General features: G+C 42.5%; 1 protein-coding gene across 2 annotated transcripts in view; it reads left to right on the plus strand.

The window, feature by feature from the left end:
* Positions 1-12532, plus strand: part of KIAA1549L (KIAA1549 like) — a 211914-nt gene that overhangs the window by 117589 nt on the left and 81793 nt on the right. For both annotated transcript variants that reach the window (XM_039539040.1, XM_039539039.1), the window contains 4 exons: positions 1131-1243; positions 3985-4204; positions 6414-6547; positions 9535-9697. In XM_039539040.1, coding sequence (XP_039394974.1) covers positions 1131-1243; positions 3985-4204; positions 6414-6547; positions 9535-9697 — 630 coding nt within the window. The remainder of the gene's footprint in view (positions 1-1130; positions 1244-3984; positions 4205-6413; positions 6548-9534; positions 9698-12532) is intronic.

Here is a 12532-nt window from a genome sequence, read left to right on the forward strand (position 1 = left end):
CAAAGTGTTAACCCTTGAGGGCTAGGCCGAGTGCTAGTTCATCATTTAGCACAGGGGTTCTCAAACTGGGCGTCGGGACCCCTCAGGGGGTCATAAGGTTATTACATGGGGGGTCACGAGCTGTCAGCCTCCACCCCAAACCCTGATTTGCCTCCAGCATTTATAATGGTGTTAAATATATAAAAAAGTATTTTTAATTTATATGGAGAGGGGTCACACTCAGAGGCTTGCTATGTGAAAGGGGTCACCAGTACAAAAGTTTGAGAACCACTGATTTAGCAGCAAGGCATTCCCTGGGAAATATCCCACCCTCTTCCACCCTCTAACTTCACCACCTCAACCAAGCTTCACAATCATCATAGCTGTGAACAGTATTAAATTGTTTGTTTAAAACATATAGTGTGTGTATATCTATATCTAAAATAAATAGTTTTTGTCTGGTGAAAAAAATTTCCGTGGATCCTAACCCCCACATTTACATTAATTCTTGTGGGGAAATTGGATTCGCTTAACATTGTTTTGCTTAAAGTCGCATTTTTCAGTAACATAGCTACAATGTTAAGTGAGGAGTTACTGTATAAGGGACTTAAGTTGGTGGTGTAGTGCAATAGTTCTCAACCTTTCCAGACTGCTGTACCCCTTTCAGGACTCTGATTTGTCTTGCATACCCCAAGTTTCACCTCACTTAAAAACTACTTGCTTACCAACTCAGACATAAAAATACAAAAGTGTCTATTACTGAAAAATTGCTTATTCTCATTTTTTCCATATAATTATAAAATAAATCAATTGGAATATAAATATTGTACTTACATTTCAGTGTATAGTATATAGAGCAGTATAAAAAAGTCATTGTATAAAATTTTAGTTTGTACTGACTTGGCTAGTGCTTTTTATGTAACCTGTTGTAAAACTAGACAAATATCTAGATGAGTTGATGTACCCCCAGAAGACCTGTATTTGCAGTATTTAACTTCTGTGTACCAGATGCACAGCATGGCTTCTTACTGGATCCTCTTTGAGTTATGACTGAATGACTGTGATCAAAATTAGAAGAAAAAATAAACCAACCCTCAGCAAACAGCATATTGATGTTTCAAACTAATGTGTAACTTGGTGTTGTTCGACAGTTCTGTTCCTGAACACAAGAAGGCTGCTGATCAGCAATTCCTTAAAAGAGAATGTGACAAAAGGACTCACCCAAGCATTGAGACAAGCTTTCAACCAAAATGTCAATGCTCAAGTAAGCAAGTTTAGTTAGCTTATATAGTAAAATAAGTCTTTTTTGGGGGAGGGAAAGGGGGGGAAAACAACCTTTGTACTGAATATTAGTAGTCTGTGAAAGATTTTGTTTTTGTTTTGTTTTTTGTGTTTTTAATAATATGAATTAAGGGCATCCTAGTTAGTTTCTAACTCCTGTATCTCATCTCATCTGCCTTAGACCCAATTCAAACAAAAAGGCATAAGGCCTCCAAGACCCACAAAACTCAGTAGTTTGTGTTTGTGATATGCAGAACCAGGTACCCTTTGATGGAATTGTGTACTGAATGGAATTCAGTCCAGGAACTGGTGCTAGATATTCTAAGGATGGTATTAACTACTGGGCGGCTGAGGGAGTCATCATCTTCTCTTCCCCACTGTTCCTTATCCACTTGGCTCTAGCAGAGGGAGCAGTGTAATGAGAAGCAGAGGCTGCCTGGCTGGTTGCTCAGCAGGTGCTGCAATGGCCCTTGATGGCCAGCAGACCCTTCCTGCAGCCCTGCTGGATGTGAGAGCTCTCAGGGCTGCCAAATGTGTGAGAGACAAGATGCATGGCATATGGCAGGCTTGTTTTTGTCTATGCAATAGTTAGCATATTTAACCCCATAGTTTACCCAAATTTTTTTCCTTCTCTTTCATCTCATCAAGGCCTGCCCTGGCCCAAAAACAAAAACAAAAAAGCAGAAAACTCGTGTTTGGAGCTTAAAAAAAAAAGGATTTAGAATTACACATTCTGATGCTTTTAAATTTTATTGCCAATGACAGATAAAGATGAAAACATTTTTTTCCCAAAAACGTTCATAACATCATTATTGTTTAATAACAACAGACTGTTTTGATTGTGCGTGCAATTAATGGCAAACTGATATGTTTTGGAGAGTTTACTTTGGTCTTTAAATAATACAGTTCTCTATGCATCTGAGAACTTCACTGATATGATTAAGTCCAAATGGCAATTCAGCATTTCAAGGGACAAAGATTTACTTTAGCTTGCATTTCTCTTTTTTATGGTTAGATTTTATTTAACTTGTTTTTCTATAAGTTCTGATGTAATGGATTGTTGTATAACTCTTTGTAGCTGAGTTTAGCAGGCTAACTGTAAATACGAGTGTATACAGTATTTCTTTGTCATTTGCAGTCCGGTTTTTGTTGTTCTGAAGATACAGCATTTCTATTAATCTTCTTTAAGCCAGAAATAAAACGGTCTTTTCTACAAAAGCCCCTAATTTTTTTTATTTTTAAAAAACTGGCTGCAACTTTATTGGGCTGCTTTGTGGGCAAGTCAAGGGGGGAATTTTATTTGCAGAAATTGGGTGCATTGCAGAGGTGGCAATCTGTTTTGGAGAAAAGTGCATGGCTTTTGGTAACTTTCCCAGGGAAGAAAGGCAGGGGTGGCCCAAACACTATGTGGGCTCTAATAATTTTAGGGGTACTTTTATGGTGGCTGTCATTTTATTTTAAAAGGCAAAAAGGGGGAAGAGAGGCAGTTGTCTCTTTGGCACATTGTGGGAGATGGCTACTGACAGCAGCAGCTTCTTCCTCTTGAAGGCCAGGAATGAGTACAGCCATGTAGAGAGCCAAGTGCTTCCACAGCTTAATATGGATCAGCTGCAACAGCATGGCCAGTAAATGGGTTGTCACTGCTGTCAATCCATCCTCCACTTTGGAAGCCTAGTACCTCATGCATTCGCTTCTACAGTGACAAAAAAACTCTGCAGTTGGGAGAAAACAATTTCTACTAAAATTAATGAGAGTGGCATGTTCATTACTTTCCGTGTAAATGACATGAAATTCTGGGTTATTGGGAATGTAAGTCCAGAATGAAATAGATTCTTAGAGCCATATTCTGTATAAAGTGAAGGATGGAGCTCCCATTACTATAAACAGGGGGTTCTTTGCACAGCTCTGCTTACAGCATATTGGCTGTAAGTAAAGACACAAAAAGGGAACATTGATAAAAATGATGGAGGAAGGACAAAAATCATCCTATTTGAATAAATTGTGGAAAGTCCGTTTTTTTGTGGAGCTGTAACTCTGCAGATTTCTCCTTTCCCTTTCACATGCTAAGTAGCCTGGGGAAGATGGCAGTAGTGAGCTTAGAGCTTGTACCCAGTGATGGCTATACAGGCTGCAGAGTAGCTGTACTGTCACTCCTCTCCTTCTGGGTTGTGTTCCTCTCCCCTTTAATGGAGGAGCCCAGCTTGATGTAGTGCTAGGACAAGTTTTGAGCCTAACAACCCAAGAAATTGTACATTCTTGGGGCAAAATTTTTCTATCTATTCCTGTTCTTTGCTGTGGCTCACTGTTGTGCTCATTTTGCTGTTGGTCTGTGCCCAGAACGTCTGCTAATGGCAATGATAGCTTTGCCTGTCGAGAGAGCGCTGAGTGCACAGAACAGAGCCCCAAGTGAAGTCAGGGGGTCAGGCAGTAAACAATTTTATCCTTACACTCTTTTGGTCCTGAGCCTGCAAACATTGACACACACATGACAACTTAGTGGAACTTCTTGTGTGTGAAGTTACTCATGTGCCAGGGTTTTCAGGATGGGAACTTTAGATTTTGATTCAAAATTAAAATTACTGTATATTGCACCACCTGCTTCCCTCCTGCCCTAAAGGAGATTGCATGCAAAACCTCTAGGAAATCCCATTCAGAATGAAAAAAATCCAATAGCGTAGTAGTTAAAATGGAAATTAAAAAAGACATTTTCCCTGTGTGTTTTAGGTTGAAATTCTGGAACAATCAAACAATGTGACAGTTGGTTACTACGTTACGAAGGGGAGGTTGGTTTTTATACCTGCTGTTGTTATTGAAATGCTCATTGCTTATGGTATTAGCAACACCACAGCGGACATAAAGCAGCATGTGCCAAATCTTCAGTCTGTTGCTGTACTGGCCTTGCCATGGAATCCATTACCTGCATACCACTTCCAGCTGAAAACAGGCAAGTAACAAAATCACATATCTGGTGTAACAATTGCACAACTTGTGGTTAGATAGTTGGCTGCGTGTGTGTGTTCTTCCTGTCCCAGCTCTGCGCAGATAGTTGGCATAGCACCCCTCGAGCGAACCGCCAGTGACCACAAGATCTGTTAAGGTACGAAGGCGCCCAGCCAGAATTATTGTTAATGAAGCATGGTAATAGCACCAAGCACTCTATGAGGATACTAAGACATGTATGCCCGTAACAGTGGATGCAGCTCAGCCAGTGGCGGGACTTTCCACTGTCCCTAGGCTGGCCAAAGACACTCCCTCTGAGATACATCTTTATATACCAATACAAACAAGTTATGCACTGTCATCCTGGCCTTGTCTTTTATGATGGGTCAGTGTCCTTGGGGAATGTTTTTGTACCATCCTTGATATCGGGATGTGTTTGTGTGAGTACTCTGTACTTAGCACTTCTTAGGAATGTGTATTTCTGCAATATCAGCCCTGTTCTTGCCAGGTTCTGTGAGCAGGTTCTGCCTCATACCAGGCCTAGGGCTTATGTCTCAGGCTCTCTTCCTACTACACAACTTAGTGTCAGTTCAGCCATCAGTTCCTCTCAGAGAAAACAGTGATCTAAATTTGGTACCCAGTTCCATGTGTACAGTCCCATTTACTCCTGGGGGCGTTCTGTGCACAATATTTTAAAATTCTGCAAATGTTATTTGTCAAAATAACACTACATAATCATGCCAGTTTCAATTATTTTGGTAATTTATTTCAAAATACCTGTCAGCAAGTATGTCTGTAACAATACGGACACACATAAAATTTCCCCCAGGAGTAGAGAGTTAAAGAAACCCCTGTGACAACCCAGTTGCTGTTTCTCTGCCCTCTTCCCATGCCCCCTCCCCAAGCCCAGCCAGGGGGCGAGACCCCCACAACCCCTCTCCCTCAGAGACCACCTGTGCTGTCCCCCCCAGCCAATGCACCCGAACCCTCTCCTCCCCAGAGTCCAGCTGCAGGGCCCCTTGCCCAGACACCTATCCCCCTCCCGCCCAGGGATACAGAGAGAAAGAAACAGCCTGATGCTCCGTCCCAGGCTTACATGGAGTTTCCTGCATGTCGCCCTCTCCTTCCCTCAGGGCATGCTGGGAACTGCAGTTGCCAGAAACTCTCTAGCTCCCTCTCCCTCCCGCCAGCAGTGTCTTCTGTGTGTGAACTGGGCTCTGCCGGGACCAGTGGACCCTAGTGGTGGCTAGCAGCACTGCAGCCCATTTCCGTGGGGGGAAGGAAATTCTGCATGCACAACGTTAATTTCTGCAAAATTCTGCATTGCGCAGTGGCACAGAAATTCCTCCAGGAGTACCCATTGTTTGTGCCCTGTTTCTTTAAATGTGAGAATGGTGGGACATCTTTATCCCGGGTGCAACTCCGCTGAAAACAGTGGAGTTACACCTGGGACGAATTGGACCTAATACATTTAAATATTTGAAATCCTCAGATCTTGAACTAAATGCGTGAAATGTAGTCTGAAGCATATTATGTATTTCCTATGATGCCGGGAGCCCCATATATGCATATAGGGTCTTGCTGGACCAATTGGGGTCTTGGATTCCAAACATCCTAAACCTGGGTTATCATTTTATCCTCTCTGTGACACTACTGCAGTGCTCAGTGCAGAGTAATAGGAGAATATGGGGGAATTGGTCCATACTTACCTTGTGTCTCCAGATTGATTCCCCATATAGTAAGTGAAGTGTTGCACTAGCAGGTCAGCCGGTAAAGACATATTTTGAATTTCAAAGAAATTTCATAAGCATATAAAATATATTACAAATATCTTGTTGAGTATACTAGTATCCAGAGAAAAAAGAATGAGAAGCTGTATGATTTTTTTCTTTTCTATGAGGTTAAAATCTTTAAAGATTTTAAAGATATTCATGTTTTAAAATGCTTTTCATTTGTACCTTAGCCTTTGAACAAGAACATGCAATCATACATATCACTTTTATTTATGCTTTTAATCACAGATTTTAATTCTTGAATTTTATCTTAATGATAAACTGTTTGTAATGCTGCTTAAAAACATAAGCAAACCTCACATGATATTATTATCTCTTGTTTAATTTCTTAAATTTATCATTTTGTGTGACTCATTATAGGAGTTATGCGGACTAGGAATATATTTTCACTAAAACACACACATAATATTCTTGTTGTAGAGCTGCAGTTTGTTGGTCATGCAGACAACATACAGTCATGCAAGTTTGTTCAGACCATGGAGCAACGGTTACAAAAAGCATTTGAGGATGCTGAAAGAAAGGTCTTAAACACTAGCAACAACTTAACGGTTCAGGTAAAATTTAACCTCTTTAGCCCATCTTTAAGTCACATATGATTATTCCCTGCTGTTAAGAATGCTTGTAGACGTTATGTTAATGTCAACATAATAAACTTGATAGTCACTTTGGAAATGTTTTTATATTTTCATATTAAATTAGGTATGCTGTTTTACATTTTACTAAGATCTTACGGATGCGACATTTGTGAAAAAAGATGATGATGTTGCATAAAAAGCTGTTTTATTATTTGAAAAATCATTATTGATGTCACTTTTCTGAATTGAAAATTTACTGAGTTTCAGGTTTAAGTAGAGTCATCATTCTAATACTATTTGTATTTATTACAAGCAGGGGCGGCTCCAGGCACCAGCACATCAAGCGCGTGTCTAGAGCGGCGAGCCACGGGGGGGCGCTCTGCCAGTCGCCGCGAGAGCGGCAGGCAGGTTGCCTTCGGTGGCATGCCTGCAGCGGGTCCGCTGGTCCCACGGCTCCGGCAGACCTCCCGCAGGCGTGCCGCCGAATCCGCGGGACCGGGGACCTCCCACAGGCAAGCCGCCGAAGGCAGCCTGCCTGCCGTGCTTGGGGCGGCAAAATACCTAGAGACGCCCCTGATTACAAGTCAGCTCCAACAAAACTCCTTCTGACAATAAAGTGTAACATACTTTTCTCTATGTTTTCACTGAACTTTGAGGTGTAGAACATGTCATTTCTGGCACTCTGACTAAGAAACTGTGGGTCTATTCGTGTGTGTAAAGTTAAAGACGTGCAAGTGTTTGCAGGATCAGAACCAAAGGAATGAATCGCCTTTCTTTGTGTCCTATATGTTGCGTGTTTGTAAATCTGTGCTGTGCAGCATGGGCTTGATCCTGCAAAGCTCGTACAAAGATTTATGGGAGTGGAGAGTCCTCACATGTTAGTCTATAAGGTGCCACAGGACTCTTTGTTGCTTTTTACATGTCTAAAGTTACTCATGTAGTTACTGCTCTGGGATTAGTTCTGTTAAAAGAGTCACTTCATGCTCCTGACTGGGAGCCTGGTGCTGGCTCCCATCAGTTCCCATGCTGATTTCAGGGGCCAGTAGGGCACCATCCCAGCTCACTAGGTCCTCATGAAACCTGGATGGCTCCATGCTGGGCACAGTGCCCAGGATCTAGTCAAAGTAATCATAAAATGGGCATGTCATTGGCAGGTTGCCTGAAGTTCAGTTCTTGTCCCTGGTCTTCTTGTATTCGTTCTTTGGCCTCTAAATATGCTCCCTACAATGATCACCTGTCTAGAAAACCTGCAGAGCTGCCAGCTTTTTAGTTGTCTGCTAGTACGGTTGGTCATTCCTGGTGCTTTTGCTGAAGTCCACAATTTTACTGGCCTTGCACCAAAATCTGGCTGTCCTCCTATGACCAGGAAGCAGTTCGCTTTACAAAAGGCTTGATCAGTTCACTTTCCATTGCAAACCCAAGAGGCTCTCTGATAGTGTGCTTGCAGATTGGTAATCAGAGAAGAATGGGTTAACTCTGACTTGAGCTACTGCCATTCGCAAAGGGGCGGGGGCGCGGGGTGTTTTCTTCTGTTTTCAATAGAGTGGATTGCAGATTGTTGGGATAGAAAGGACTATGGAAATTGTCCCAAGGAACTGTGGGATACTTCTGACTGACCCGAGTCAAGCAGGGCTGCATCTATGCTGCCAAACAATAGGGCTTGGACCTTGGGTCCTGGCTTAACTCGAGCTCCGACCCCCCAGCCTTCAGGTCTGAGCAATTGCAATGTAGATGCAAGAGTGAGTTAGGCTTAAGCTGAGCTCAGGCCCAGGCTTATGTTGCAGTGTACTCATATCCTTATAAAGCCTGTGTTGTTGATAAATACATTAAACATTAGGTTTACTGATTGCAGTCCTGTGTGTTTTTGATATCCTGTGGAATCACCAGTGATAATTCGAACAGAGAATTCTATCGAGTGACTATACCGTGACACATTTTGTGTGTTGACTATAACCCTAAAAAGAGGTAGTTAAATCAAATGATGATTTATATGAATAAGCATAAAGCAGAACCTACATAAAAGCAGTAAAGTTAACATTTTTTCTTTTATACCTCTATAATCTCCTAGTTTGTGGCTGCTTTGTGTGGCGATATAGGAGGAGAAGGGAGGTACAACAGAGCTTCTCTCAGCACCCCTCTTCCCTTTCTGTACTCATTGCAGATGCCAGACACAGTATGGGTAGAGGCAGGCTCAGAGATGGGGGTGAGGAAGAGAGCTGACAGCTATTCAACAGAGCAACAAGATCAGAAAGAAAGGGGAGGACCTTTTTCTCATGAAGGTGAAAGAGAGAGGAGGAGATTTATGTCACCACAGTAGGATGATAGAGAAGGGACTGACGCCCCTTGAGGAGTGCATGGGGGGGAGAGGTAGGCTGCCACTTTCCCTGAGTAAAGGCTTTTTAATATTTTATCTATCAAATAATCAGTCTCACCCTCCTTGTATTTTTGCCATTTTTCCATTGAAAATCAGGAATAGAATTTCTGGTCCTCACTCAGGGCTACTCCTCAGGGCCAGCTCCAGGCACCAGCTAAGGAAGCAGGTGCTTGGGGTGGCCAATACAAAGGGGCGGCACTCGGTCCAGTATTGGGGCGGCACGTTCGGGTCTTTGGTGGGAATTCGGCAGTGAGTCCCTCAGTCCCTCTCTTCCTCTTTGAGCTGCAGCCGAAGAATAGAGCAGCACGATTGAGCTGCCCCCAAAGTGCTGCTGATTGGCTTTTTGTTTTATTATTATTTTTTGCTGCTTGGGGCGGCAGAAAACCTGGAGCCGGCCATGCTGCTCCTGTTCAACCTGCCTCTGTTCAGTAATGAAGCTACATGTGCTAAACAGAGCACATCCTTTTTACAGAAAATGATGATCACAGTCAACATTTCTCTGATTTGTTATTCGGACTGATTATATAAAATGTGCGAACTAACAAGTTGAAATATAGCCTCCCACTGTTTCTTTACTTTTGTTTTGTTTCAGATTTTGAACACATCAAATGTCTCCCAAGCTGTCACTCTGTTTTATGTGGTGAGCAATCAAAGTACAGCCCTAAATGGCACCATCTCCAGCTACCTTCTTAATCAACTTTCAGCTGAGCTGGTGGGATTCTATCTTACCTATCCGCCACTGACCATTGCAGAATGTAAGCTCTTACATTATAGTGTTCTGTAAAGATTTGCTGACCCTGCTTGAGGTACTTTGAAATGTAACGCATGGAAATTTAAAATGCATTTTATTTTATTTATTTATTTCAATTTAACATATTAAATAGACACCTATCCCAGCCTCTAGGAACCCTGGTAAATGTATAAGAATGCATAAAACTTCTTCCTCCCCCTACCCCTCTCCCAGTGGCAAAACGGTGGCAGATCTCACACAACTATAAAGCCAGCACTGAATCAAGAAAACATAACAAAACATCCCTCGCTCTCTCTCTACCCCACATCACCAAGCATCACCCTCACCAATGGCCAGATTCTGTACCATTATATTAATGGGAGTTTTGACATTAACTTCAGCAGGAGCAGAATTAGAGCCCAAATGCCTGTTGAATTAGATGGACTTTGTAGTGCTCTGAATGTCAACAGATCCAGGTGCTTTTGAAACCAATAGAGTGGGGAATGGGTGAAGGCCTTGAAGTGAAGAGCAGAAGAACTGTGTTTAAAAACCTATTTGAAACAACTCTTTGGTGCCTTTTCTGAGTGTCTTAAGCCAACTTCACAAGACATTTCTTTAAATCACAAACAAGGTTTAAATATTTCAGGATGAAGTTTTCATTTCACGCTATGCAGCCTCTTATTTCGCCGTATTATGAGGCAAGGATGCTGTGAATCGGTGAAAATCATGCCTCAGGGCAGTACGCACAGAATGTATTCTCTTTGACCCATGTAATATTCTGATTTCCATAAAATGAGTGAAGACACAAGAATATTGGTGGCTATGAGGATTTTTGCTTGATCATTTAAATTCAGCCTGTGAAATTAGGCTCAGTATAATTACGAGTTTGCTATTCACAGGAAAAGATCAGTGTAAATGGAGACAAAGACACAATGGGGGAACATTAATATGTAATAGTGGTCTTGAGTTAAAAGAGGGCAGGTTCCAATTGATCTTACTATGCCTAAGTCTTCATGATACACTTCTCAAATATTAAAGAATGTGTTGGAATAACAATAAAGGTCTGGCTTCAGCCTACAGTAGCCAAGAAATTCAATGATAAGGCTCAAACACTGTCTTCGACCCAGCCTATCAGACTTATCCATTTCATGGGATTCTCAGCGTGTTGTTTTCCATTCCGTATGTGTTGCAATAACTAGTCCTAACAGGGTAGGCCTAAGCACAGCTTTTTGCTCCTAACTCTGAATTATTGGAGTTTGTATCTTAAGATGAAATCCTTAGAAACAGTAATATATTTCCTGGCCTAATGAAACAGTGTTGTCACACTTGAGAAGTTGGGGAAATGTTAAATCACCCTTTTGGTCCTTTCTTCCTATTGAGAAATAACCATATAGACCCATATTTTGACCCCCTTTCTCACACTGATGATGAGGTACTCTTCCAAATAGTCCCCCTGAAGTCATTTGCATGAGTAACTGCTCACTCACCAATGCGAGTAGGCCAGGAGTCTCAGCCTAAGCCTGCCTTTGTAGAATGGCCATCTGTCACTCAGGATACAGGGATTCACGTAGTGGATTGCCATTGAGAAATAACCATACTATGATTGTACAAATCAGCCCATCACAGCCAATCGCAGTGCAGGGAACTGAATTGCTGTGGTTGAAACTGTACAGTTTTGCATCATTAACTGTACTGCATCTCGGACTGCCTGAGACAATTCCATCTTGGGACAGTTTCACAGCATCAGCCTGCTCACATGTTTATCAGTTCCAGATTGTGAACTTTATGCAGGTGAAAGGGGAGTCATGCACAAAGAGCCTGTTCTCTTTGTGTGGCCGACACAACTCCATGTGCTTGTTGTAGATTCAGGGCTACTTCTGGTGCACAGAGAGATCCCAGAGGGATTGGGACGAAGGCCCTGGCCCACTCTCCAAATCAACTTCCACAGCAGGACTGGTGTGCAAGAGAGAGGAGTATTCTGCCCTCCATAAAGGCAGTATAGCAGCAGGCATGTTGGCATGTTCCTCATGTGCAAGGGACTTCTGGAAGGCATTCTCTCACTGAGGCAGAATCCCTGCCAGACAGGGCCAGCTCCAGGCACCAGCGGAGGAAGCACGGCAGTTCGGGCGGCTTTTTTTTTTTTCGCTTCGGCAGTTCGGACAGCTTTCTTTTTGGATGGGGCAGCAAAAATGGTAGAGCCGTCCCTGCTGCCAGAGCTCCCCAAGAGGTAATGCAGTTCCTCACTGCCCCCAGCACAGGTCTGTGCCTAGTAGGCATGATCAAGTCCTTAACTAGTGCTGCTGTAGCACAGCATGTAATGGCTTCAAAGAGACGTTGCAGGTCTTGGTTAAATTCCGTCCACAACAGGTATGCAGCTGACTGATGAACCTGCTGTGCATGCAAAATATGTAACCTCAGACTGATACTGACCATTGTGTAAATATTTACTTAGGAAATTGTTTTGTGCTTATTAACCTGACACCATAATGGTATCAGTCTACCAGGTAACTATTCCTAGCATTGTGAGAACTCATTATTTCCCTGAAGGCTGTAATGGTTCCTTCAGAGCCTTCAGGAGTTATCATATATATGCACAGTCCAAGTAACCGTGAACGGCATCTGCATAAATCATGGCAGATGTGGATACTTGCTGCACAAATGAAAAATTAAAAACTCTCCGATGTGCGAATGTGGTCACCCAGAACAGACCATGGAACATATAACAACTCAATGCCTGATTCACAAATACGAAGGAGGCATTACAGCGATACGCTCCACTACTCCTGACACAATTATCTGGATCAGCCATCTGAATGTAAAATTATACGTTTACATCAGCCGTACGAAGAGGAAGAAGACA

The sequence above is a fragment of the Mauremys reevesii genome, linkage group 4, assembly GCF_016161935.1.
Source record: "Mauremys reevesii isolate NIE-2019 linkage group 4, ASM1616193v1, whole genome shotgun sequence".
Taxonomy (NCBI): Eukaryota; Metazoa; Chordata; order Testudines; family Geoemydidae; genus Mauremys; species Mauremys reevesii.